Source organism: Triturus cristatus, chromosome 3_1, assembly GCF_964204655.1.
Source record: "Triturus cristatus chromosome 3_1, aTriCri1.1, whole genome shotgun sequence".
NCBI classification, from domain to species: Eukaryota; Metazoa; Chordata; class Amphibia; order Caudata; family Salamandridae; genus Triturus; species Triturus cristatus.
Genome location: NC_140583.1, coordinates 115,254,840 through 115,282,584, shown reverse-complemented (window position 1 = coordinate 115,282,584; position 27,745 = coordinate 115,254,840). Strand labels below are relative to the sequence as shown.

The 27,745-nt window shown below is 47.8% G+C and overlaps 1 protein-coding gene across 1 annotated transcript in view; it reads left to right on the top strand.

Annotated features, from left to right (window-relative positions):
- Positions 1–580: 580 nt before the first annotated feature.
- The window catches only part of LOC146859807 (ankyrin repeat and BTB/POZ domain-containing protein 2-like), a 487,880-nt gene continuing 460,715 nt past the window's right edge, over positions 581–27,745 (top strand). Inside the window, exon 1 of the mRNA XM_085643532.1 lies at positions 581–2,171. Within this exon, the coding sequence (XP_085499658.1) occupies positions 1,127–2,171 (1,045 nt within the window). The 5' untranslated portion in view covers positions 581–1,126. The remainder of the gene's footprint in view (positions 2,172–27,745) is intronic.

Sequence of the window (27,745 nt, the reverse complement as noted above, 5' to 3'; positions counted from 1 at the left end):
CTCTCTGTATTTTCTCCATGTATTTGCATTTACTGCATGTGTGACTCGTATAACCTTCTTTGCCATCTCTTTAATGTGCTTTGATACCTTCGGGTCTAGTCCGCTCTATACAAAACGCGACAAATAAATAAAGGAACACTGACGTGAGGGCTGCCTATAGCTCAATGTATTCCATTTCAGCAGCGGGCTCAGAGCGCGCGAGATAAGCGCCCTTGGGCACACGGAAAGCTCATGGTGGAGAAGCAGGGATTAGCCCTCAGGGAGAGTTAAACAATCAGGGAAGCTCCATTAAGATCAAAGAGACGTTTGCAGCTCCGAGAAGGCACAGCTGGGCGGAAAGTGCGCCTACTCTGTGGCTGGGAAGGGGTTAAAGAGCGATCCGTGCCAGAGTTGGAAAGAAAACCGCCGAGCGCCCTGAGAGCCATGTGTGCACGCCTCGTTTACAAGCGCCCCGCCCGGTTATGATCTCATTGGCCGAGCCCACCTCCTTTGTAGCAACCCATAGGCCCCGGCCCGAGTTCATTTGCATATGGGATTTGCACAGTAAGCCAAACTCTGGGCTGGGAGAAGTTTCCCAGCTTCGGAGCTGCATGGAGGATTGTTTGGGAGCGGATGGGGGATCGCTGCAGAGCTGATGGACTGGTATCTGCACAGCTGCATGGTGGCACTTCGGCTGGACTGGACAGGGTGATAAAGTCGGATCTGGACAGAATTGTTGCAGGTTTGGAGAGCGGATTGCTGTTCGGTTTCTGCGGAGCTTGAAAGGGATGCTTCTGGCCCGGATGGGGTGACTCCTTCCCTTCTCTGTATGGTTTTACGATCCCTGTTTTCGCCTGTGTTTTGGGCTGGTAGACTACAACGGTGCATGAATCTGGAATAATGCCCTCTCTGCCTGGACAGAACCCTCCAGGTGTTGAGCCCTAGTTAACCAATCATGCAACTCGCTGCAGCCTCAGTTGCAGCTTTGCAGGCCTGCCCTATTGAGCCTTTTCTGTGAGTCAGGATTGAGTGTGAAAAGTTGGGGTGCTGGATTGCCCAATGTATTCTGCTCTTTCCCAGGTCTACCTTTCGACTCTGGAGAAGCCACTCTTGAGTGTAAGGTATAGAGTACCCGTGAAGGAATTGAATGGCTTTTTTTGAGCCCCAGAAGAGGACCCCAGCGGTGTCCTCCCCCATGGCCGGGATGTATAGCTCTGCTTTGAAGACGCTGGAGGACCTCACCCTGGACTCGGGGTATGGGGCGGAAGATTCCTGCAGGTCGCTCAGCCTGTCATCGTCCAAGTCCAACTCTCAGGCCTTGGCCTCCTCCCAGCACAGGGGTGCCTGGTGGTGCTACTCCGGATCCATGAACAGTCGGAACAACAGTTGGGATACGGTCAACGTCGCAGTCCTACCTGAAGACCCAGAGGCCTCGGACCTCTTCTCCAGGTGCTCAAAACTTCCGGACCTCGAGGAGTTCCCCTGGACCGATGAAGAGATTGGGAAACTCTTGAGGAAAGGGGAGGTCAGTGGAAGGACCTTCACAAAGGAGGTCAATGGAATTACCTTCTCCCAGGAGGGCCAAGACAAAGCTTCCTCCCATGAGCAACAAGACCCAATGTTCTCCCAGGAGGCTACAGGTAAGGCCTTCTCCCAAGATGCCCACGGTAAGATCTTCTCCCAAGAAGCGGTCAGAAGGTTGTCGGCCTTGCTCAAGAGAGCGTTGATCCGCATTGCTTGGGAGGCCCAGCGCCTGAGTGTCATGCACGCCAAGTGCACTCGGTTTGAGATCCAGAGCGCCATCAAACTGATACTGAGTTGGGCTCTGGCTGAGAGCTGCGTCCTGGCGTCAGTGCGTGCACTCTCGCTCTATAGTATGAGCGCTGGTGAGGGTCTGAGGAAGGGCAAGTCGGCTCGTTGTGGTCTGAGCCTGTCAGTTGGGCGGTTCTTTCGCTGGATGGTGGACACCCGGATCTCGGTGCGCATCCACGAATACGCGGCCATCTCATTGACCTCCTGCATGGAGAACCTGGTGGAAGAGGTCAGGAGCCGGGTGCTTCTGAGCCAGGGTCTCGACGGGACAGGTGGAGAGATCTCCATGGACTTCCTTGAGTTGGTGATCAACAACGACGCAGAGCTCTGGGGAGTGTTGCAACCTTATGAACACCTTATATGTGGGAAAAACGCCAACGGTAAGTCTCAGATCATGTTACAGTAAACTTCAGCAGTGAGTATGCAAGTGATGCTTGAATTGCACTGCCATGCCCAAATCTGGAACCCCCCATCAAAAATGAGAATTTGAGGTCAGGTGAGAACTGTACATTTGCATCAATCTGTTTACTTCATGCCTTCTCTTGACACATTTAACGCTACATGGTCTCAAGCGGAGTCCCTGCTTGCTACTGTTGTTTCACTATGTCCGCTCCCAGCCTCTCATGTTCTTTTACTCTTTTTGACCTCACTGCCTCTGCTTGGAGGCTGTGCCTTGTGTTTATTCTTTTCTTCATGGAAAACTCTCTGGTATTACTCCTGATTCCCCCCCCCCCCCCCCATGGTGTTCACTGCGGACTCCAGTGTTTGACCCCGGGGTCAGAGGCTCGTTTCTGGTGTTTCAACTTAGCCTTTAATCCTTTCAAGGTTGATAAAATGAGCACTATTGAGTTAGGTAACAACAGGCGGTCAGTAGCTTCCACGTGACGCTCTTGGGGGTGAACAAGCACCTACAAATATGCCTTATGAGTCATGATTTATCCCCGGACTGTAAACTTTACCCTGGCTGTAATTTTCCACTGAAACATGCAACCTTCTCTACTTGTGAACTCCTAGGAGGTTTTTTTTTTCTTGTAATAGAAATACCCAACTCTGGTACTCATTCAATCAACATTAAGGGTGAAATGTCAAGTCTATAGAACCAGGCCCCCTACAATTTACAGGCAGGTTTCTACAGCGGGTGTTTTAATCTTGTGTTTATGCCTGGTATTTATCAACAAATATCCCAACTGGCTACGTGAGCCCCCTGATAAATTGTTTTTTCTTTCCATTCTGTAATTTTCTCATTTTATTGCTGTTGTGGACTAGGTTTTCGTTTTATTTTTACCCGAGAATCTCAGGTCCAGTAAAAGCTGCGAGTATGCAAATTCTGATTGGGAACGCCCATTTGTATATCCCGGGATTCCAAACTGGATGTCCGACTATTGGAAAAGGCTACATTATAGACACTCTCCCATAATGCACGAGGGGGGGAGAAATGTCCCAATCCAGGGGATTGACTAAAGAGTGCTAGGACAACATGCCCCCACCCCCTCCTCCCCTTCGCGTAACTAGAGTGGAGGCACCCGTTTTAGAAAGGTAGAAATGACTAGACTTTTACCCCCCCCCCTCCCATGCACAAGCACCATCCAACCACGACTCCACCCCCCTTTCTCCGCCCCCCACCCCCCACTACTTCTCTCCGAGCAGCAGCCTTGCTCTTAGCTGAGTTATTGAGTCCTGGGGAGATCAAAGTGTTTGCCCAGGGTCACACGTTGTGGGGAAGTTGATTAACCGAGATTAGTAATTTTTAACCCAAGATCGGCCGACCAGTGCCTAGATCTCATCTCCTCCTTGCGTACCGCTCCGGTGGCTCGTGGCTGTGGACCGCTCTGGTGGCTCGTGGCTGAATAACGTACGTGCCTGCATTCAGTTGTCCGTCATACATGTCAGCCAAAGCAACCTATTGTTATGAGCGTTTAGCGACCCTGTCATGCAGAATGTTGCAATGTAATACAACACATCGACATACACAACTATAGGTTATTTCACGCACATGTATTTACTGCGCTGCAGTTTTCATTGTTAGGACGCCTGGGAGCAATGCACGCGTTTCTATGCGCTGTGCCAATATTTGTAAAGAGAGGTATAGGATTTCGCGCAGACGTTATTTGAGACGCCTTTTTAAAAACTGCATAAACAGTACGTGTATATATTGTTTACATTCCATATCATCATTGTCTTGCTTACAATAGTATTTCCTCAGGAGCTATATAGGTTACATTTTAGTAAGTTATGTTGATAGCTCAGTGGGTTATTGCACATGTTGCAGAGCGTTGCCTATAAACTGGAGGACAAAGGATGAAAACCGGTGTCTCCCAGAGTGGACCGTTATCACAATTTAAAGCAGCGCGACGCACACTGGAGAGAGAATTGTGAAATGTTGCTATCCATTTGAACTCGGTGATCACGAGCCCAGGGCATTTCAGCAACCTCCTGGGGGTGGGAGGGGCTGTCTGTGTGCATCACTTGGAGAAAGTCTTATGTTCCTGGAACGAACACCGGATGTTCTCAGCGCTCTCAGCGCGTGCCAGTTGCACCGCCAGCCCTCCTCCACTAATCACGGCGGTGATTGTGGAACGTCCTTTGAGAGGCCTTTCTTTGACCGGCCGAGTCACGTTTAGAGAATCGCTGCCTGTTGGTTGCAACTTTCAGAACATCTGCCTGGATCATCGTAGCTAATAGTGCACGCTTTTCATTGCACCTCGTACACACATAGCGAGTAAATTGGTTGTATGGTCAGTCTGTGCATACATATGTGTGTATACATATGAAATGTATATTTTTTGCTGCGTATTTTAGGAGATAGGCCCACCATATTGCTTTACTTGACAGGCCCTTGCATAAAAATGACAGCTGATTACAAAGATAGATAAGGCTGATTCCGTAAACTGAGCTACACCCTCGCTTTGTGCACGGTTTTAAAGTTGTTATACTCGGACAGGTTAAAGGCTGGCAGGAGAGTCGATAGAATTCCAGCAAATGATCCGGTGTTCGGCTCAGCTCACCGCAGCAGGGACATCAACCGACCCAACTAATGTACCGACATTCACCCATATTCCCCCGGGAACGGATGCACGTGCGCGCGATTTGTCCTGAAAAGGATGAACGGGCCCCATATATCTGAAAGGGATACAAATTTTAGGAAGAGTGTTAGGTGTACACTACTAGTGACTACTATTGGTGTCCATTGTGCTGTCCATGCACACCTCTCGTAACTGCACTGTATATGTGTTTGGATACCTCTGGTCTAGGCGCTGTAAACACATTTATTTCATGTCACCCATTTCGCCCTCATCGCATCCCTTCCGGCCCGTCCTGCTGGCTTGTGGCTGCCTCTATTCTGGCGTTGGCAGTGTCTGGGCTGTTCTCGCTCTGACACAGTTTAGATCTGTTTCGACTCTGTTTGCGCACTGAAGGCTCCTCATACAGCACTATAGTGCCTCACCCCCACTGCACATTGATGGGTTTATAGAGCAGTTTTACGGGCTTAATTTGTTTCAACGCACTTGGGGGGGGGGGGGGGGGGGAGGGGGGGGGGCCTCTGCGTAAAGAATTAATAATTTTAAAATCCGGGTTTATCGGGGTGGGGTGACCCAGGCAAGCAAGGCGGGACAATGAAAAGTATTGTTAAGGAAGGTGTGCAAACATCGCTATTGGGAGTTTAGAAAGAGTTTCATCCGAGCACGTCATCAGCTGATGTCCGTCGCAGTCGGGGCCCTTGTCCTTCCCTGGTGGTCCCAGATTAGCCCCAGAGGGCAGGTGCTCGCCGCTAAGCACATATTTGCAGCTGGCGTCCGAGCTCACAGGCCCAGCATGGCACCGGGGCATGTATCACCAGTGCAGGCTGGGGTCACCGCATGCAAGTTCCCAAGTGAATTGTGAGGCGGCACAGGCGCGCAGCAGCATGTCCCCCCAACGCACGGTGAGGGCAGGTCTCTCCAGTGCAAGGTGAGGTCACAGAGTGGAGGTCTGTCAAGTGGACTGTGAGGCAACTGAGGGCAGGTCCCTCCAGTGTAGAGTGAGGCACCTGTGAGCATGTCCCTCCAGTGCAAGGTGAGGTCACAGAGTGGAGGTCTGTCAAGTGGACTGTGAGGCAACTGAGGGCAGGTCCCTCCAGTGTAGAGTGAGGCACCTGTGAGCAGGTCCCTCCAGTGCAAGGTGAGGTCACAGAGTGGAGGTCTGTCAAGTGGACTCTGAGGCAACTGAGGGCAGGTCCCTCCAGTGTAGGGTGAGGCACCTGTGAGCAGGTCCCTCCAGTGCAAGGTGAGGTCACAGAGTGGAGGTCTGTCAAGTGGACTGTGAGGCAACTGAGGGCAGGTCCCTCCAGTGTAGAGTGAGGCACCTGTGAGCAGGTCCCTCCAGTGCAAGGTGAGGTCACAGAGTGGAGGTCTGTCAAGTGGACTGTGAGGCAACTGAGGGCAGGTCCCTCCAGTGTAGAGTGAGGCACCTGTGAGCAGGTCCCTCCAGTGCAAGGTGAGGTCACAGAGTGGAGGTCTGTCAAGTGGACTCTGAGGCAACTGAGGGCAGGTCCCTCCAGTGTAGGGTGAGGCACCTGTGAGCAGGTCCCTCCAGTGCAAGGTGAGGTCACAGAGTGGAGGTCTGTCAAGTGGACTGTGAGGCAACTGAGGGCAGGTCCCTCCAGTGTAGAGTGAGGCACCTGTGAGCAGGTCCCTCCAGTGCAAGGTGAGGTCACAGAGTGGAGGTCTGTCAAGTGGACTCTGAGGCAACCGAGGGCAGGTCCCTCCAGTGTAGGGTGAGGCACCTGTGAGCAGGTCCCTCCAGTGCAAGGTGAGGTCACAGAGTGGAGGTCTGTCAAGTGGACTCTGAGGCAACCGAGGGCAGGTCCCTCCAGTGTAGGGTGAGGCACCTGAGAGCAGGTCCCTCCAGTGCAAGGTGAGGTCACAGAGTGGAGGTCTGTCATGTGGACTCTGAGGCAACTTAGGGCAGGTCCCTCCAGTGTAGGGTGAGGCACCTGTGAGCAGGTCCCTCCAGTGCAAGGTGAGGTCACAGAGTGGAGGTCTGTCAAGTGGACTCTGAGGCAACTTAGGGCAGGTCCCTCCAGTGTAGGGTGAGGCACCTGTGAGCAGGTCCCTCCAGTGCAAGGTGAGGTCACAGAGTGGAGGTCTGTCAAGTGGACTCTGAGGCAACCGAGGGCAGGTCCCTCCAGTGTAGGGTGAGGCACCTGAGAGCAGGTCCCTCCAGTGCAAGGTGAGGTCACAGAGTGGAGGTCTGTCAAGTGGACTCTGAGGCAACCGAGGGCAGGTCCCTCCAGTGTAGGGTGAGGCACCTGTGAGCAGGTCCCTCCAGTGCAAGGTGAGGTCACCGAGTGGAGGTCTGTCCAGTGACCTGTTAGGTGACAGGGTGCAGGTCCCTCCAGTGCAAGGTGAGGTCACAAAGGTTTCTCCAGAGACCTGTGAGGCAGCAGGGTGCAGGAGCCTCAAGTGCCCAGTGAGGTCACCGAGTGTAGGTCTGTCCCGCGACCTGTACAGGTTACTCTGGCAGACTGCAGCAGCACAGTGCAGGTTACTCAAGCAGACTGCAGCGGCACAGTGCAGATCACTCCAGCAGACTGAAGCAGCACAGTGCAGGTTACTATGGCAGACTACAGCCACACAGTGCAGGTCACACCAGCAGACTGCAGTGGCACAGTGCAGGTTACTCTAGCAGACTGCAGCAGCACAGTGCAGGTTACTCTAGCAGACTGCAGCAGCACAGTGCAGGTTACTCTGGCAGACTGCAGCCACACAGTGCAGGTCACTCCAGCAGACTGCAGTGGCACAGTGCAGGTTACTCTGGCAGACTGTAGCTGCTGTGCAGGTCACTATAGCAGCCTGCACCACCACAGTGCCGGTCACTCCAGCAGACTGCAGCGGCACAGTGCAGGTTACTCTGGCAGACTGCAGCCACACAGTGCATGTCACTCCAGCAGACTGCAGCGGCACAGTGCAGGTCACTCCAGCAGACTGCAGTGGCACAGTGCAGGTTACTCTAGCAGGCTGCAGCCACACAGTGCAGGTTACTCCAGGAGCCTGCAGCCACACAGTATGTATGTATGTATGTGTCTTGTAAAGCGCACTGCTGCCCTGAGGCGTCGTGGCGCTGTAGACCGCTGGGGAACCCGTCCTGGCTATCCCTGTGAGATGGTCCCTCCTGGGTATCTCCAAGGTGAAACCAGGCATCCCCGGCGAATGTGGGGGGCCGTTGTGGAGATGAGGCAAGCTAATGCCCAGAGTTGCCGAGTGTGTTCCTGGTTAGAGTAGGTACCGAGGCGAGAATTATCGAGTCCGTTTTGACCCTGGTCCACAACCCTGCCGCGTCGGGAATTGAACCCTGGTCCCTGGCCGATTCTCTGCTTGCGGATCTGCCGCCTCTAACCAGTGAGCCACACCTCTCCACAGTGCAGGTCCCTCCAGCAGACTAGAGCCGCACAGTGCAGGTTACTCTAGAAACCTGAAGCCACACAGTGCTGGTCACTCTAGCCAGCTGCAGCAGCACAGTGCAGGTTACTCTGGCAGCCTGCAGCCACGTGGAGCAGGTTACTCAAGCAGACTGCAGCTGCACAGTGCAGGTTACTCTAGCGACTACAGTCACACAGAGCAGATTACTCAAGCAGACTGCAGACGCACAGTGCAGGTTACTCTAGCAACCTGCAGCCGCACAGTTCAGGGTACTCTAGCAGACTGCAGCTGCATAGTGCAGGTTACTATAGCAGACTGCAGCTGCATAGTGCAGGTTACTATAGCAGACTTCAGCCACACAGTTCAGGTTACTTTAGCAGTGTTTAGCTGCACAGTACAGGTTACTCAAGCAGACTGCAGCCACACAGTGCAGGTCACTCTAGCAGTCTGCAGTCGCACAGTGCAGATTACTCAAGCAGACTGCAGCTGCACAGTGCAGGTTACTCTAACAGAAAGCTGCCATGTGGAGCTGGTTACTCTCGCAGACTGCAACCACACAGTGCGGGTTACTTTAGCAGTCTTTAGCCGCACAGTGCAGGTTACTCAAGCAGACTGCAGCCGCACCTTGCAGGATTCTCTGTAGACTGCAGCCATACAGTGCAGATTACTCAAGCAGACTGCAGCTGCAGTGCAGGCCACTCTAGCAGATGCAGCCACAGAGTGCAGGTTACTCCAGGAGCCTGCAGCCACACAGTGCAGGTCACTCTAGCAGACTTCAGCCACACAGTACAGGTTACTTTAGCAGTCTTTAGCTGCACAGTACAGGTTACTCAAGCAGACTGCAGCCACACAGTGCAGGTCACTCTAGCAGGCTGCAGTCGCACAGTGCAGATTACTCAAGCAGACTGCAGCTGCACAGTGCAGGTTACTCTAACAGAAAGATGCCATGTGGAGCTGGTTACTCTAGCAGACTTCAGCCACACAGTGCAGGTTACTTTAGCAGTGTTTAGCTGCACAGTACAGGTTACTCAAGCAGACTGCAGCCACACAGTGCAGGTCACTCTAGCAGGCTGCAGCTGCACAGTGCAGGTTACTCTAGCAATCTGCAGCCGCCCAGTGCAGATTACTCAAGCAGACTGCAGCTGCTGTGCAGGTCAATCTAGCAGGCTGCAACAGCACAGTGCAGGTCACTCTAGTCGGCTGCAGCCTCACAGTGTAGGCCACTCTAGCAGCCTGCAGCCCCTCTACAGCAGCCTGAGGTCACATAGTGCAGGCCCCTCTACAGCAGCCAGAGGTCACATAGTGCAGGCCCGTCCACAGCAGCCTGAGGTATCATAGTGCAGGCCCCTGTACAGCAGCCAGAGGTCACATAGTGCAGGCCCCTCTACAGCAGCCAGAGGTCTCATAGTGTAGGCCCGTCTACAGCAGCCTGAGGTCACATAGTGGAGGCCCGTCTACAGCAGTCTAAGGTCACATAGTGCAGGCCCCTCTACAGCGTCTGAGGTCACATAGTGCAGGCCCCTCTACAGCAGCCAGAGGTCACATAGTGTAGGACCGTCTACAGCAGCCTGAGGTCACATAGTGCAGGGCCCTCTACAGCAGCCTGAGGTCACATAGTGCAGTCCCTCTACAGCAGCCAGAGGTTACATAGTGCAGGCCCCTCTACAGCAGCCATAGGTCACATAGTGCAGGCCCCTCTACAGCAGCCAGAGGTCACATAGTGTAGGCCCGTCTACAGCAGCCTGAGGTCACATAGTGCAGGCCACTCTACAGCAGCCCGAAGTCACATAGTGCATGCCCCTCTACAGCAGTCTGAGGTCTCATAGTGCAGGCCCGTCTACAGCAGCCTGAGGTCTCATAGTGCAGGACCATCTACAGCAGCCAGAGGTCACATAATACAGGCCCGTCTACAGCAGGCTGAGGACTCGAAGTGCAGGCCCCTCTACAGCAGCCAGAGGTCACAGCGTGAGGTCACATAGTGCAGGCCCCTCTACAGCAGCCATAGGTCACATAGTGCAGGCCCCTCTACAGCAGCCAGAGGTCACATAGTGCAGGCCCGTCTACAGCAGCCAGAGGTCACATAGAGCAGGCCCCTCTACAGCAGCCTGAGGTCTCATAGTGTAGGCCCGTCTACAGCAGCCTTAGGTCACATAGTGCAGGCCCCTCTACAGCAGCCTGAAGTCACATAGTGCAGGCCCCTCTACAGCAGCCTGAGGTCTCATAGTGCAGGCCTGTCTACAGCAGCCTTAGGTCTTATAGTGCAGGCCCCTCTACAGCAGCTAGAGGTCACATAGTGCAGACCCATCTACAGCAGCCTGAGGTCACATAGTGCAGGCTCCTCTACAGCAGCCTGAGGTCATATAGTGCAGGCCCCTCTCCAGCAGCCAGAGGTCACATAGTGCAGGCCCCTCTACAGCGGCCAGAGGTCACATAGTGCATGCCCCTCTACAGCAGCCAGAGGTCACATAGTGCAGGCCCCTCTACAGCAGCCTGAGGTCTCATAGTGTAGGCCGCTCTACAACAGCCTGAGGTCTCATAGTGCAGGCCTGTCTACAGCAGCCCGAGGTCTCATAGTGCAGGCCCGTCTACAGCAGCCTTAGGTCTCATAGTGCAGGCCCGTCTACAGCAGCCAGAGGTCTCATAGTTCCGGGCTCACCATGGTGCAGTGAGGTCACACAGTACAGACCTCAGCTGCAGGAGGGTTGACACTCTCTTTAGAATGACAGCTTACAGAAGTTGTGCCAGTATATTTCTGTACTCACCTTCCCCCGTTTTTTTTTTAGGTCTCTTCTAGCTTTGCAGCGCGCATGCGCTGCCCGCTCTGCGAGGGCTATTGTGATCTAGGAGAATTCAGAAGGGGACTTGAAGCCCCGCCCATCATTTTCATTGGGTCGCGTCAACGTTTATGCTAAACACTGGCTTCCCATTGAAAAGGATGGTTCTTGGTTACCGCCCTGTCTCCCTTTTGGATGGCCCATCCGGACTGGGTTGTTAGCTTCACGGCTGTTGTGACGATATTTCTTATCTTTAGAGGCTTTTATTACTTAATGCTTGTGTTTACTTTGTTTACTCCAGGCAGGCACGGAGCTTGGAGGCGCAGGGGGTCACAGGGAGGACAGGGGGACCCCTGCATACTCTGGGTGCTTTTCCGCCGAGACAGCAGCGTGTTCATTTTTGCATCGTGCTTTCACTTAAAGTGAAAGCGCGATGCAAAAATAAACACGCTGCTGTTTGCGTAATGGCGACAGCTTGTTTTAATCTTTTTGGCATATGCCGGCAAGAAAATCTAAAAAAGAAAAACTATTTCTTCAACTTACTCCTTTTCAAAATATAGAAGTATGTGTACTCAATACGTGACAGAACCTACCAGTTAAAGCGCAGTCAAATGCACTTTGTAAAACTAAAACATGCTTCCCAAACTTTCTATGTACGGTGGAAGAGGGAGCGGGGAAGACAACTTCTGCTTTTCAGGGCTCAACGCTTATTTTCATAACTCTACTGCCATTGCTGTCAGCGTTGGCTGATTACATAATTTCCTGTGAGACCTGGCAGTGAAAGGTGCTGGGAAACAAAGAGATTACCAATACCAGGGCATAGCTGTTGGCAGTAGTCCTGTTAAGGAAGGGCAAAGATACCCTCAGCGGCTCGAGAAGGAAAGAAAAACCTCTCACAGTTTCGGCATACTCCCTTCGCCAAAGCGGATGCACCGCTGCTCTGCAGAGAAATACTTGCATGCCGTCCTACACTGTGACCGTGGTGAGTGAAAGCCAGTGGTTTACAGGCACCGATGACTACTTTTACATCACGCTTATTGGCACCGAGAGAAGCAATGTAAAAACCTTCTCGATAAAGCGATGTACAATGATTTTGAAAGAGGAGCAGTAGGTGTTAGTCAATTTACAGGCGCATATTTCTGCATAGCAATATAATTGTCGGTTGTTTCTCCCTGTTAATTTTGTCGCTTGTCTGCCTCATAAATGGGATTAAATATTTTAGAGTGGAGGTCAATTAGATGCCGAGTCTACACAAAGTACCCATATGACGTTTATAGAAGAGGCATGGTTTGTGTAACTGAGGGTGTGGCTGTAAAATGTGTACAAATTCATAAATTAACCCTTGTCCCGTAAACAAATACTAATATTAGTAACCAACAGCGTTATATAGCACATTTACCAAGGACAACATGGCATTGGTGACAGGTCTCAAGTTTCCAAGTTTTGTGATTGAGTAGCCGTTCTATAGAAAGCCTTTACTATGAATGCTGGTATTTGTAGTCCTATACATTTAGGGTACAAGTTCTCAGAAAAGAAGTGGATGGAGTCAGACTAACCAAGGTAGGCAGTGTGTAGGTGACATCATGGTGCGTGAAGACATCACAGCGCATCACATCGCATGTGGCATCACAGGATGTGCCATCACAGGAAATGGTATAAAAGTCCATAACTTCACAGGAAGTGATACCACAAGAAGTGATATCAGATCTTAAGACCTCATATCTATGTTTAGCAGGTCTATCATGAGTACATTTGAGCCCTTTAGGAGAATTAACAAGTGAGATTTTGCGTAGTGGTTGTGCCAAAAAAGTGACGCGAACCTGATGCAAAATCTGGGCCTCAATTTATACATTTATATTTTAAAGCTCTGCCACAAAGAAATTGGCAACAAGGAGAAACGTGTAGGTGAGTTTGTTCAGCTTAATTGGTTGCAAAGTCTGCATTTTGAAATACCTTATGGGGTTAAGGCACCTGCTGCAGAGTTCTCAGTGTGCCCAGTAAATCTCAGGAAATAATAATAATGGTGAGATCTCTGGAGGTTAACATATTTGCTGGAGAGTTCGGTTTTGTCTAGTCGCAGTTTTGAATCAAAGTAGCATAGTGGATAAATGTGTCTTCTGCAGAGCACATCATGTAACATGCGTATGACAGATTTCGATTTTATGCAGATAGGTTTTTATGTGGATAGGTAAGTGTGTTACTGCTGTTAACACAGAGATCCTTTGGTTACTTGCAGTTTATATATTGTAATCCTTCTAATATAGCACAGTGAGGTATGAAGGGTACGAGGCTCCTAAACTTTGTAACCCATACTGTCTTATGTAACACATTCTGTAGATTGATTTACACACACATCCTTTATTGTCAATGTAAATTGTGTGCATGTGATGTAAGGCGCTCTGACATTGTGCATTGGAATGAGTAGCGCCAGATCCTGCTCTAGGGTGGTGCGACCGGTGCCACCGCACCGGGTGCTGGCTTCCAGGGGGCGCCGTGTTTGCAAGTTTATTATGTTTTTGTAGCACCTGCTGCAGGTTTCTTTCCTCTGGCAATTACCAGGCCTCACATAAATGTCAAGATAACTCGTGTGATTAATTATCTTCCTGGAGAGAGATCAGCATTTTGTATAGTTGAGGTTTTGACTCATGTGAAGTTAGTGCAGAGGGTTAATACGCCTGCTGCAAAGAACATGTACCAACTAGATTACAGAGTGCATATAATGTAAACAGATCAGCAGGTTACTGCTTTTAAAAGAGACATCCTTTTGTTACTTGCAATTTATAACTTAAAGTCCTAATATTCAACAGTGAGCTATTAACTTTCATCATAGAACTGTATACACACTGCAAAGTATACATGTTGCATAAAGGATTAATTTGGCTAGAAATCGATTGTTATTATTAAAGAAAACTCCCAACTATGCTGTATATTTTTCGACTCTGAGTTTGTGCTTCTCCACACCCAGCACTCTTAAACTATACTGCCTACCAGTATGGATGACATGGGACTCCTACACTTTTAGTCATTTGGCTTATGTAACTTTTCCTATACATTGATTTACACATATATGATTGCCTCTGTGTAATGTGTGTGTGTGATGCAAAGTGCTCGGACACCCTACACTGGTATGAGTGGCGCTATATAACTAATTCAAAGCATCTGAGAGAGTGTGGTTATAGAGACTTGGTCACTGTTAAAGGGTGCTAGTAGGAGAATCCGTGGTGGAGGTGGTCATTGGGGGGGGCGCCAACAAACATTGTCGCACAGGGCGCCACCAGCACTAAAGCCGGCCCTGAGTAGCGCTGTAAAAGAAATAAAGAGAATAGTGATATTTAAAATATTTGTGTAATACTGAGACAGACCAGCACATCTGACATTCTTACTGTGCATGCATATGTCTTATATACAGGGACTGAACAAAGTCAAAACCATGCCTTAAGTACTTGTGAAGTAATAACTAGCATTGCGCCTTTGTCCCCTCCATTACATTGGCATAGGTGTGAGGCTCCAGGTAGCTCCCGGCCAGGATACTCGAACACAAGAGGCCTGATGGCTTCTTACCTCGGCCTTTGTTATAGGCCCAGCTCAAATTTAAAATAATAAAGCACACCCCTGCACATTGCTGCTCGGAACAGAAGCGGACAACGTCAAGGCACTGCAGAATCGGTCAGTTTAGCATATTTCAGTGGGGCCTAGCTTCTTGGCAGAATGGACCACATCCACCATGTGAAAATAATGGGTGGATGCTATCTACCTGCGTGTACCCCCGACATGTGCCCTGTATATTTTCCATTATAATTTCAGGACTGATAGTGTCAAAGTGAAAAAACAAGCATTTGCAATGCAACAGGGCTCGCATTTCCACGAGTTTAAGCTATTGGCATTGTCAATGAGAAGCCTTTAATTTATGTTTTGAAAACGAAAAAAAATAAAAGACATTGTTATTTGCAATGTCAATAGCTGAAACTCACGAAATGCAAGACCTATTGCATTGCAAATGCTTGTTTTCTCTACGATCATTCAGCCTCTAAGACCCCCATCCTCAGAAGCTCAGCCACCATCTCGCTGTTTTTGAGCCCTTCTCCCAGAGTTCTGTTTCATCATGATCCAGTCCCCCTTTCATCTTACGTGCACAGGATCACACATGAAACATGAGGTGTGTGCACAGTGCATGTGATCCCCTCCCACCACGGAAGTTCCGTTCTTAGCCTTCACATGTGGTTCATTTCATTTTGACACTTAGCCTCCTGGTGAAATAAAAAGCACAGTTCTCTCTGATGACAAACAGCAGAGCCAGGGCCTTCTTAAAGCAGTGGGAGCCAGAGTTATTTTGAAAAGGGTTCCCTAAAACCCTGCATATAAAAATAATTAACCTTGACTTATACTTTAAACTTTTCCTCCATTATTTCTCCTTCTCTTCCACCTTCTGCATCCCTCCTGAGTATATACACTACTTTAGGTTGAATACCTGTTTACCTTCCTCTCTCTCTCTTATTCAAATTATCCTTGCAACCTAACAATATATCTGTTAATTGTACCAACCATTTTCTTCTCATATAGGCCCCTCTATATCCTTATAGCCCTCCGTAGCGGTCTCTACCGGCCATTAAAGGCCCGCCCCAGCATTAAAGGTCCGAGACGAAGACGAGGGCCTTTAACAAAGGAGTGGGCCTTTAATGACTATTAGAAAATTCCACCCCTAGAGAGCAGAATGTACACATTTTTAAAACAAATGCCTCGTGCAGCCCGAGGGAGTAGAAATCCCATTTGGCTCTGTGAGGCCTTTGTTAAACATTGGAATGCTGGCGCTCCTGTCTTCTACCAGCCATTAGTGCACAGAGCACTCCACTGTTTTCCATGGAGCTCTCAACATTCCAATGTTCTAATAATGGTTAATGTACCACAAACAGACCGAAGCAAATGCATGGAATGGATTCCGTGAGAGCGCAAGATTAATCTTAATATCAGCAAAACCATTGGACTAACCACTAACATTGGGTTCCGGAGTAGCATGCTGCGTGCCCTAAAACGCCTCAATATCTCGTCAAGGGTAGCAAGCACTATATAAATTCAAAAACAGTTCAGTCCTGTAATGTGACTGTCTCTCTGCAGCACTCTAGAGACCCAGCTGTAAGTGAGCTGGGTAGGTGAGGTTGGGGAGGAGATGGGGGGTTGGGGGCTTTGGCCTCCATCCCACTGCTGTGTTTCCAGGTGGCAGCGCGCACTGTAAGAGCATGTTACCGAAGGCCTAATGGGCTCCATCAGCAGCAGAATGCGCTGCCATGTGGAGACTCTGGTGCTCTTGAAAGCTTTATCATGCAGCACCCTAGTGCCCTCAGGACCAGGTTCAGAGTAATGATGCTTTCAGGATGGACGCCTGGCAGGACCTCCCAGCCCTCCTCTTTGGCATGCTCGAGTCCTCTTAACCTGGCTTCCAGTGAGAAAGGTTAGTGGGTTGAGTGCCTGCTGCAGAGATCTGTGTGTACCCTAAGCTGGGTTATGTTGATTTGTATAGCGCACTAATCACCCGAGAGAGTATCCAGGTCCTACCCTCTGTGGCTTACATATTTTCTAGGTTCAGTGGCAGAGATAAGAAGGTGACAGAGAGAGAATATTATTTTTTGTGATAGTATTACTTCATTATTTTGTCATTTTTAAGTCAATCAATCAATCAATCAATCAGGGAATTGTAAGCGCAATACTCACCCGTGAATGTCTCAAGGAGCTGGGGGGGAGGGGTTGAGCAGTGCCGTTCAGACAAATAGCCAGGTCTGAGGGTCTTCCTGAAGGTGTTCAGGGAGCGGGCGCGTCTGATGGCTATCGGCAGCTCGTTCCAGCTCTGAGATAAAAACATTTTTTCTGATAAATCTGTACATTTTGCAGTAGATGGTGGAGCATATGGCAGATGCGCAAATCTACAACTATGCGAAAATTGCCGTGGCCGCACAATCACATAATTTTAATGGCCCTGGTGATAAGTTGATTCACTGATAAACCTTTACACTAATCTTTGGTGCCCTCGGCTGGCAAAATGTAGAAATGACATATTTTTGGGAATACTGGTAAAGGAATCCCTTACCCAGGTGCCACCACCACACTCAGTATTTCCATGCACCAGTTCTGCTTCTCGCTAGCTGCCTCTAGGACACACCTATGTTACCTTTCTGTGCTGCGCCCAACCATCTTCGAAGCTTTGGGCTAGTGATTCTGAGAGTAGGCTAGCCATCCCTCACACTGATGACTGACCAGGAGCCGAACAGAAGCCCTATTGTGGGGAAGTCCGAGTTGTAGTTGAATCTGTGGGTTAACGTGCATGCAGCCGTGCTTCGCTGAACTCTGAAGTATGAAGATGACTAGATTAGTTCGCTCTGCTTATTTCTTTTATATTACAGCTTTAAAAGTCCACACCTAATAACAGGCGCCAATAGTTCAGGGCATATCGTCAAAATCATAAAAATTGGTATAAACAATAAATAACTGTATGAAAGATCTTAAAAAAGAATAATATTGAAGATTATAAAAGAAAATAATATTGTTTCAAAAAGATAGAATTTGAAAAACATGTAAGAAAAAAAGTATAGCAAAGCACAATGTCTAAAATAAAGCAAATCTTACCCGTAAATTGGAAAAGCCAAGTTTACGAAGTTTTTACACCACAACAATTTTACCACTCTGAAAGATGAAAGGTTGCGCGAGGTCCTGCCCTAATCTGGCCCACTGTCTCTAAATGACTCAGATTTCTCGGCAGGGGCTGCTGAGCCCACTCAGACATTGTGTCAGCAACACCCAGGTGAGACCGACTCAGCCTTTCACCTTTGTGTTATCTATAAAATGACTTTTGGCTCCTTCTACAAACGTTATATAGTGGCTAGCATGTCCACACAGAGAATTCTGCGCTATATATCAAGGGGAAAGTATCCTGTACTGTACATTCTAATGAACTTTATGCCAGAAAGGATATATGTGAAGAAACAACACCAAAGACTTAGTTCCATTATAAGATCCCAGAACTTCTAGGGGACTTTAAATATCCTTATAATGTACAGGAGGGGGTTATTTTATGTCTTATAATGGAAAGCAACACCATCACCCTGACCCAATCTGCCTTTGCCATCTTTAAACTCAGGAGCCTACTTATGAGACATAAACTATTCTGGAATTTGTAATGTGAAAATGAACACGACGAAAAGCAGCATGGAATTTGCAGCAAATATATAGCATAAGTGAGTAATTGTCAGCCGCCTTCATAGCTGGTTTCGTGGGCTTAATAAGGTAACCTGCAGGTAGTCAGCACCAGTGCAATAAATATTCACGCGTATGCAAATAGCTCCTTAAGAGACAATATCTATTTTAATTTTAAGGGAATCTGATTTTCGAAGCAGTGGAGCTGACACAGCCCTCCTCCTCTCTGTAATTGTTTAAGTAGCATCTGGGTTCTGTTCCTGGCCTGCTCTTCACACTCTCTGCTGGCTACAGCAGGGGCATTGAAGTATCGAAACTCAACTGTCATATATTATTACAGTCGAGAAGTGACGCTATTTTCAACATTTCAGGCGAGTAGTGATGTCACAACCCGCCTCGAATATGTTTTTATAAAATGCCACAGCTGCATTTTTTCTAACACGGGGCTACCTCTGGAAGGCTCAATTAACAAAAGGCAGACAAAGCATTGTGGTTCTGGCTGTGAGGGCATGTTTGAAAAGGACCATTAACGCGGCCCCCCTTTGAGGTTCAGCCGTTGCATTTACTGCGGCTGCAGTTTTTGAGGGCTGGACTGATGACGTAAGTGCACGTGCTCTCAGTGAGGCGAGGGCAGGCCGTGCTGCCTAAGCACAAATGCCCTGCGCCATGTAGTGGCGAAGTTACTGGCAACAATAAATACAGTTTTATTAAACTGTAACTCCTAGGAAATTACGTGACGCTTTTATAAGCAATTGAATGAGTTTTGCATACAAATCTAGAGCTGACATTTAAAAAAATGACAACAAAAACGATTTTTTATTTGCAGATGTGGTGAGACAGCAAACTGGATAGGATAGTTGGGTGGATTGAGGGGCACGTTGCAAACAGCAGTCTGTGCGGCTGGTTGAACACAGGTTGGAAACAGAACGATTCATCTCAGAATGTTATCTTTCACAGGAAGATAACACGAGTTCCCCTGAGATGAGTAGTAGTCGCCTCTGATATCGCAGTGCCATGGTATGCCTGGAGGGTTGTAAGGCCACAGAAGACGTTGTTATAGAATGCAACACTGTGAACCCTCGAACTGCGTTCTGTGGTTAATACATTATGTAAATGAGGCAGTGGAACCTCTGACCTCACAGTTTTCACTGCTAGTAGACAGATTGCTCAGCTGTGAGCACTGCACTGCTGCTGAACACACAGATCTTACTGCTAGGTAGGGGCATCATACGCTTTTTAACTTCCCCACTGTGTTTTTTTCAGTATCTGACAGGAAGAAAGAGGTCTGGGGGGGTGGGGTTTGCAGATACAGGGAACGAATGGAAAAGCAAAATGGAGGAAGATCGAGAAAGGTACAGAGGGGAGATGGGTACCGTGTCATGGCCGTCAGGTCAAGGATCTAGACCTCTAGGCTTTTAATTAGGAAACCACAGTCTAGGGGGACCATATATTTAGAAGTAAAATCTGGGAAAGGCCAGACATAAAAGTAGGACTAAAACCTTTAGTCTCACGACTATACCTGCCTAGTCCTGGTTTTAGTGTGACCGTGTAAATATGTAAATATGGGCCCATATTATATAGATATAGTTTATATATAGAGAGCCACAGATATCTATTTATATAGCTACAGATATATATCTATATATTAGGTGTCTTGTAAATATATGCCTTTATCTTGTGTAAACGTATGCCTTTAATACGTGAGGTTCCTTCTGGAAGAGGCCGGGTGGCTCTCTGCCTCCCTCCCCACGTTAGTCCTTGACCGGGACCCAGTCTAGACAGGATGTGCCCCGCTCTCTCTAACTTCCACACATAGTGATCCGATTGGGGATCCGATGAGGTTCATGCTGAGGTTTCAGTTGGTTCGATGGGGTCGACCTCAGGTGCAGCCATTGGGTGCATTCTTGACTCTCTGCAGAGTCGCTTCGCAGGGGTCTGCCGACCGCAGGATGGGGATGCGGGTCAAATGACTCCCTAGTCTGCTCCCTGATGCTGCAGGGTGGGGGTGCGGAGTCAGGGGGTGGCCAGTCCACTTGGGCCCACTCGTCATCGGGAGATCTATCTGGTGTGTGCCTTCTTCAACCATGGCATGTTCCAGGACCATGGTTCCTTGGATCTAGGTGATTCGCCATGTGATTCTCTTGAAGGGGGTTCTAAACATGTGGCCAGGAAGGTGATCCCTAATGAACACTATACCTCCTTCTTGCTGCATGGGTACCTGGACGCCTCTGTCTCGGCAGGCTCTTGAATTTTTTCTTGGCGCTTCTCCCTTTGCGGCGTTCTCGTCCAGTGTGGTTAGCCACCAGCAGCGGCTGGCATGAATGTTGTCTCTCTCCTGGCGCCTCCTCAGGAGGTCCACTATGGCCCACTCTGTTGTGCTTTAGGGGGTTTGCCAATACGCTGTCAGGATCTACTACAGCCCTTCCCCTTGATCCACTCCAATTCACACTGTCTTGTTGAGGGGCCTTATCAATCGATCAACTTCCCCATTCGTTTGTGCCTGTGCTAGGGCGACTTTCAAGTGCCACAAACATTGGATTATTCCTGAGCAAACAATAATAAAAATGATTAATCAGTAGTATAATGATTTATGAAGAAGAGAGTCCCATCCAAAATTATGTGGATATTCTTCTTTATTGCTTTCAGATGTAAACAGTAGATCTCATAGAAGATTGTAGCCAACACGTGTTTCGTCAGAGGGCGGAAAGCCCAACAGACTTCCTCAGGGCTACAAAAATGATGAAAGGATACTGGTTATAAAAAATTGTTACAGTTTGTTAAAAAATCAAAGTGACTGTAGAGAGCAAGTCGCGACAGAGAACAACCCAGAAAAAAGAAAAAAGAAGAAAAATTCAGAAGTGCATTGCATAAAAATGACAAAAAAGGGATCCAATCGTGTGACCCTATAGATGCTAGGACGTGTAAAGGCACCCACCACCTAAAGAGAAAAAAAGAACCAGGCTAAAGTAAAATGAATATGAGTACCAAAAAAAGAAAGAAAAAAAGAGAAAAAGAGGGGAAAAAGAAAGTGAGAAGTGAATTGAACTAAAATAGTTTAACAATCTCTAATATACAAAGGAAATGTGAGGAAAAAGACCAATGTCAATATAAGCCTCTCAGACCCACCACTCGGGGACAGAGGTAAGCTAATGATATCAGGCCAGGCACTATAGGTTCAGCTGATAATAACTTAAGGCTACAGGCTCAGTTAGTTATATAAAACTGTATAGAGGGATTACAACCAAAAAAGTGAACACAAGTTGCAGCAACAGCGTAAAACAACACTCACCAATAGCAAAATCATAATCCAAAATATATGGATCCGGAACAGAATCAGATTAGTCAATCAAGATGTCTTCAGGTAATATCAAATAGATAAAGGAACGTCTGTAACATATGAAATGAGCTATCAGTAAAAAGTTCTAAGTACTGTGTCTAGAATTCTTGAGTCTTAGCCCAAGATGAACATGTTAATCTAAAGATAACAAGAAGTTGTTTCATTAATTCAGTAAAAGCATAAAAGTACCTCTGGCACGATATCAGGACTATCACAGCCGTAGTATAGGTTCAACAAAGTAATGTGGATTCTGCAAACAGGTAAACAAGTAGAAAATCGAAAATAAGCCAAACCAAAATGGTAATCATGTGATAGGGTTCCAATCCTGGGACTTTCAAGTGCCTCCCTTCGAGGTTCATGTGGCAGTCTCCAAACTCTTGGCCTTCGAATGAATGTCCATTATAGGTTTTGATTTCTTCTCATAGTCCGAACAGTGCTAATATCTTTTCAAGTACTAGGTGTACAGCTCTGAATGCCGTGGAATGGGTCACTTCCACCATGGGGTATTTGGAGTGGTCATCCACAGTGACCTCAGTGAACCTCTCATCTGGGAAGATACCAAAGTCCATGCTCAAGTGTCTCCATGGTTGTTTGGGGTTATCGTCTCTGATTTTTTGGGTTGGGGCCACTCCACCTCCAGTGATATGACTGGGTACACATTTATGGGCAATCTTGCACATCCCTGAAAACAAGACTTTTCTTCATAAGCCAGCTTTCGTCTTTGCTTTTCCTTGTAATCCTTGATGCGGCATATCAACCACCATGGCCTATAGTCCCTGAGGTACCAGGATACATGAGCTCTTAAGCAAGAGTCCATCGGGGTGTAGCTGAGTTCATGGCAACTCTCCTTAACTGGGTGGTGATTGCCTTGTGTACCGCATTCCACCCTAGTCCTCCATCGAAGAATCGGCTCCATGTCCGGGAGCAGAGGGCCTCTACCTCCTTCTTCAGGCACAGGCCCAAGCTGGTCTCCTTCCTTATGTCATTAACAGGCATCCCCACAGGCAAGCACCCTGCACTACCATGCTTACAAAGTCTTCTGCCCATTCACCTTCCTCTTTGCTGTCCATTCCATCTGCCTTCTGGTGTTGTGACAGGAAGTTGGCTGGTTTGTAGGTCCCCGAAGGTGGGTAAATTCAAAATCGTACATCTGCAATTGGACAGCATACCTCTGTCGTCCATTCAGGCAAAGAGTGGGACAAATGGTTCGTGGTCAGTGATGTCTGTGAACCCTCACCTACATAAATAAAGGTGGAACTGCTGACGCCCCCAATGGATGGCCAAATCCTCCCTCTCAATTTGGAAGTATCAGGACTACTTCCATGTGAGGGCTTGCTGGCATATGCTATTAGCACCCACGTCTTGTGGCTTGCCACTTGCAGCAACACTGCTCTTAGTCCCACTGGGCTGGTGTCAACAACCAGCTCAGTGTGGCGCAGGTGGTCGTAGTACACCTGCGTCGCATCGTTCACAAGCTCTCCTTTCACATGCCAGTATACTTCTTTGGCCTTGTCGTTCCACTCCCACTTGACATCTGACTATGTGAGGGCTCGCAGGGGTTCTGACAGGGTTTCCAGATTGTTGATGAACCTCCCACAATTTGTGGCCATCCCGAGGAAGCTTCTTACTTCTCCTGTGTCCTGGTGCGTTGCAAATGGCCTCTGCCTTCTTCAGGTCTACCCACAAGCCGTCTTTAGAAAATTTGAAACCGAAGAATTCTGTTAAATGTTCGAAAAACGAGCCTTCTCCTTGTGGAGGGTAAGCCCATGTTGTTCCAGTTCAGCCAGGATAGCACGGAGGTGCTTGTGGTGATCTGACAGGGAATTGAAGTAGATCAGGATATCAGCAATGATATTGATAATGCTGGTGAGGCCTGACGGCACCCCTTCGATCCTGTTCTGGAACTCTACTGCCACTGACGAGATGCCGAGGGCCCTGGGGCCAAGGTGAGTAGAAAAGTTGGTAATATACTGACATGCAGGATTGGTTGGGCTGGTGGTACCTGGCATTCAAATTCAGTTTTAAAAACCACTTGCCCCATTCAAGTCTGAGATTATACAATCCATGGTGGGCATTAGATTATGTTTGCTGTGTATCGCTGCTTTAGGGAGGCGCATGTCCACGCAGAGGCAGACGGCACCAGGTTGTCTTGATTTTGGTGGCACCACCAGAGGGGACACCCAGGGTGTGTATCCAGAGTCCCTCTCTGTTACGTCCAGCTGCTCCAATTTTCTCAGCACATCCTTCACCTGTGGTCTCAAGTAGGAGGACACGTGCCGGTGGCTCAGTGCCACGGGGGAATTGTGCAGTTTATCTGTGCATCATGCAGATGGCTTAGACCTTGAAATAGGTCTGGAAAGTCCTTCAGAGTGTCTCCCACTTGGTTATGTAGAAATGCCTGGCAAAGAAGAGTAGTCCCAGGTTTTTCTATGTGGCAACCCAGAAGGTTGCATCAGCCCTCCTTGGTGATGTGGACATGGATGCGCATACTTTGTTCTCCATTCATTACTCTCAGTTCGACGGCTCCTGCCAACTGTAACGGCTACTTGCTTTAGCATCTTCCAGCCATTGGCAGGATTACAGCTTCCTGAACTGGTCATGGTCCATTATGTTGACAGAGGCCCCCGTATCGATTAGGGCAGGTATTGGCTTCTCACCACTCATAATGGTGCTCATTGAGGTGAGTTTCGCTTCCCCTTTCCCGGTTGCATTACAAAGATGTTGAAGACATTGTCCCCTTCACTGGCCGGGGCCTTCTTTATGGAATGTGTGATCGTGCCGCCAGCCTCAGAGGTCTTGACATCAGGTGTCACTCTGGTGTTCCCTCAGCTGGATGATGTTGAGGCGGGATGCAGAGGTGCAAGGCAAGATGCCGCTGAAAGTTCCAGAAGGTGGGTGCCAGAAGGTTCAGAATCCTCGTCGCCAGTGTAAAGTGCAGGGTCTCCAGGGCATGTGTCTGGCACTTTGTGATTATAATAACTCCATAGTCAGTGGGGATGTGTGGATGTGTCCACTAGCAATCCACAACCCATTTATGTATGCTCTCGGCACGGGCGGCCTTTGGGGTGCGTGCTGTGTGAATTCCCCCTGGTGGCACTCTACAATGGGGTGGAGTGATGTGCGATACCTTTAAACATGAATGAAAGGGGAAGAATAGGAGTGAGAGAGAGAGAAAGAGACAAAAACAATGAAAATGAGAATGTGTAACTGAGTCGGGAATTTAAATATAGAGAAGAAAGGAAAGTAGAGACGGAAAGGACATAGAGCAAGAGACCACAAGCCGATGTGGATAGACAAGACCTTGGTGTTTTGACTGATATTTTATCGTTGAAACACTCTGTATTTAAATGTATCATTATTTTTGTTCATACTTTTCGATTAATATGTTGTGCATGAAAACTTAAATCTGAAATATAGCTAATCTTGCCTCAATAAAATTCTGAGACGAGTTAAATTACTATTCTAATTTCAGTCCTATAATTATCGGGATAAGATGCTTGTCACTGCTCATTAATGTATGAGAAGGCCTCTCTTATTCAGTTTTAATGTAACCAACTATTATCGTTCACAAATATTAGGCATTTTATAGTCCCTTTTTAACATTTGTATAATCCCCAAGCACTTTTGCGATCTGGACGCCCTTCAAAACTCTGGGATTATCACTGATTAGAGTGAAAGTAGTCTGTTGAAATTGTTTTGTTTCATTCATTAGGGGCGATTTAAAGACTTTCAAGATGTCTGCTACACTGCATGACGCAACATGCGTGATAGAATATGGTGGCTATCTTGAACGCATGATAGCACGTTTTATTCCATACTTTCAAGATGGCTCCCGAGTTGCGTCACCCCACATTATATCACCCAATATGGCTAGCATCTTGATAGCATAATAAGTAAGTAGAGTTTAATTATTTCGGTCCCTGCTATTGGCTGTGTCAATAAAAGCATCCAACAGTGGCACAGTCAATAGGGGAGACTAAAAAGCATTGGCAAAACGAGATTAATTGGTTTGCCCTTGCTTGTTCCTCAGGGTATCAATACTGAATCAAGACTTCAGAAATGTGCTCCTCAATAGAAGATCCGAACATTGGTGCAGCTATGAATTACTTCCCATGGCTCAGTCTGAAAAGAGGGATACATTCTTGTGGGCGAATGTTTTTTTTTGCTTCTGTATTCATCTGCCACTTGACAGGTTTTAGACCTTCAGTCAGCCATGGCTTCCTAGCTCATATCACTAGCATTCTGACACATGTTGTAATTTAGCATCAAATAAACCTCAACTACCAGAATGCCTATGCATTGGGAGCTAGGAAAACAAGTTCACATCTGATATGGGAGTTCAGAAACCTTTTATAGGCGTGGAACTCAGCAGACATTTTATACAGGAAATCTGATTGGTATTTTTAGAGGTGAGATTGCCTCACAAACTGATAATTAATCACCTGCAGTGTGTGAGAGGAGTTTGGAAGCAAAGGACAGTGCTGGCTGTTTGCGCACTGAAAGCTGCTGTTGGATCGGTTTTCTCTGTTTATGAAAAGAGTTTATGAGATTGCACTGTAAATGGAAGCCTCTTTCACTGTGGTGTTTGGCTGCTGAAATCACAGAGCTGTTTGATATAGCATTCTGTCCTGCTCAGTGGTATAAAAATACATTATGCTCTCTATCCACAGGGCGAAGGAAGACTGTAGAAAAGTACATTGTCCTATATGTCCACCCGTACACCAGCAGTGGTGCCATTGGTCACTTTTTTTTCTGCTGCATTCAGCTGGTCTCCGACTCTCATTCTGGACTCTGATTCCCAGAGACTTGGCAGTGGGGTATTCCTAGTGTGTGCCACAGAACTGTAGTTTCCTTTTTGCAGTTTGCCCAGTCGTTTTCCAGAAGGCCGACATGGCCTGGTGAAAGTTCCTGCCAGACAATGGGAAAGGAAACTTCTTGCAACTGAGAACATTTATTTTATGTGCACACATATACCAAGCTTCAACATCCACTTCCACCATTTTACTCATGGTATTCAGGGTTATGGGTTTCTTTGGTGAAAGCACTGGTTATTCTCATTCTGTTCCACATTCATTCATTCATCCGGCTGGCTCGTCTGTCAAGGCTCTGTGAACGGTGCCTTCTGTTGAAGACACTCAATGTGGGATCCTGGTGGTTCGCCTGTAATCCTGCTGATCACCAGATCCACTTCTTACCACATTGTGCCACCTCAGTTTAAGGGTTTGGTTCCACTGAATTGGGGAGTCTGGGGACTCTTTGATACTTAAATGAGAGGAGTCCTGTGTATGTTTCTAAATTGAAACTTTATCTTGGGACCAGCTCACGTAGGGGTTACTCAGGAAACCTGGTAATTATCTCATTCCAGTCTAAAGTTCTATCCCAATCTGGCCAGCAGCACCTCACACACGGGTTCCAGTTAGCTTCAGTCTCAACGTGATATCATTACAGACTCATTTCAGTAACGTTCAGCCTTAACTTTCTATGATGACATCACAGACTCAGCTTTCAGTCAGTTACAGTCTCAACATTCTATGATGACGTTCCAGACGCATAGCTTTCAGTCAGCTCCAGCCTCAACATTCTCAAACCACATCAACAGAGTTATAGCTTTCATTGAGGTTCAGCATCAACAGTCCATAATAACATCACAGACTTAAAGCTTTCAATCAACTTCAGCATCAACATTCTATATTAATATCCAGACTTAGAGGTTTTAATCAGCTTCAGCATCAACATCCCATAATAACATTACAGACTTAGACGTTTCAATCAGCTTCAGCGTAAATATTTTGTAAAGACAATACAGACTATGCTTTCAGTCTGCACCGGCCTCAACATTCCATGATGACATCACACACAATACTTTCAGTCAGCACCAGCCTCAACATTCCATGATAACATCACACACAATGCTTTCAGTCAGCACCAGCCTCAACATTCCATGATGACATCACACACAATGCTTTCAGTCAGCATCAGCCTCAACATTCCATGATGACATCACACATAATACTTTCAGTCAGCACCAGCCTCAATATTCCATGATAATATCACACACAATGCTTTCAGTCAGTATCAGCCTCGATATTCCATGATGACATCACAACCTGCTCCCTGGCCCTAGAATGGATCCCATGAGTGAAATCACACCCAGCATTCGCACAGAAGAAACCTCAGTCCAAATGTAACCCCTAACAAAGGCACAAACACAACTCTCTTCTGAACCCACACTCAGCCTAAAGTAAAATGAACAAACGCTGCCA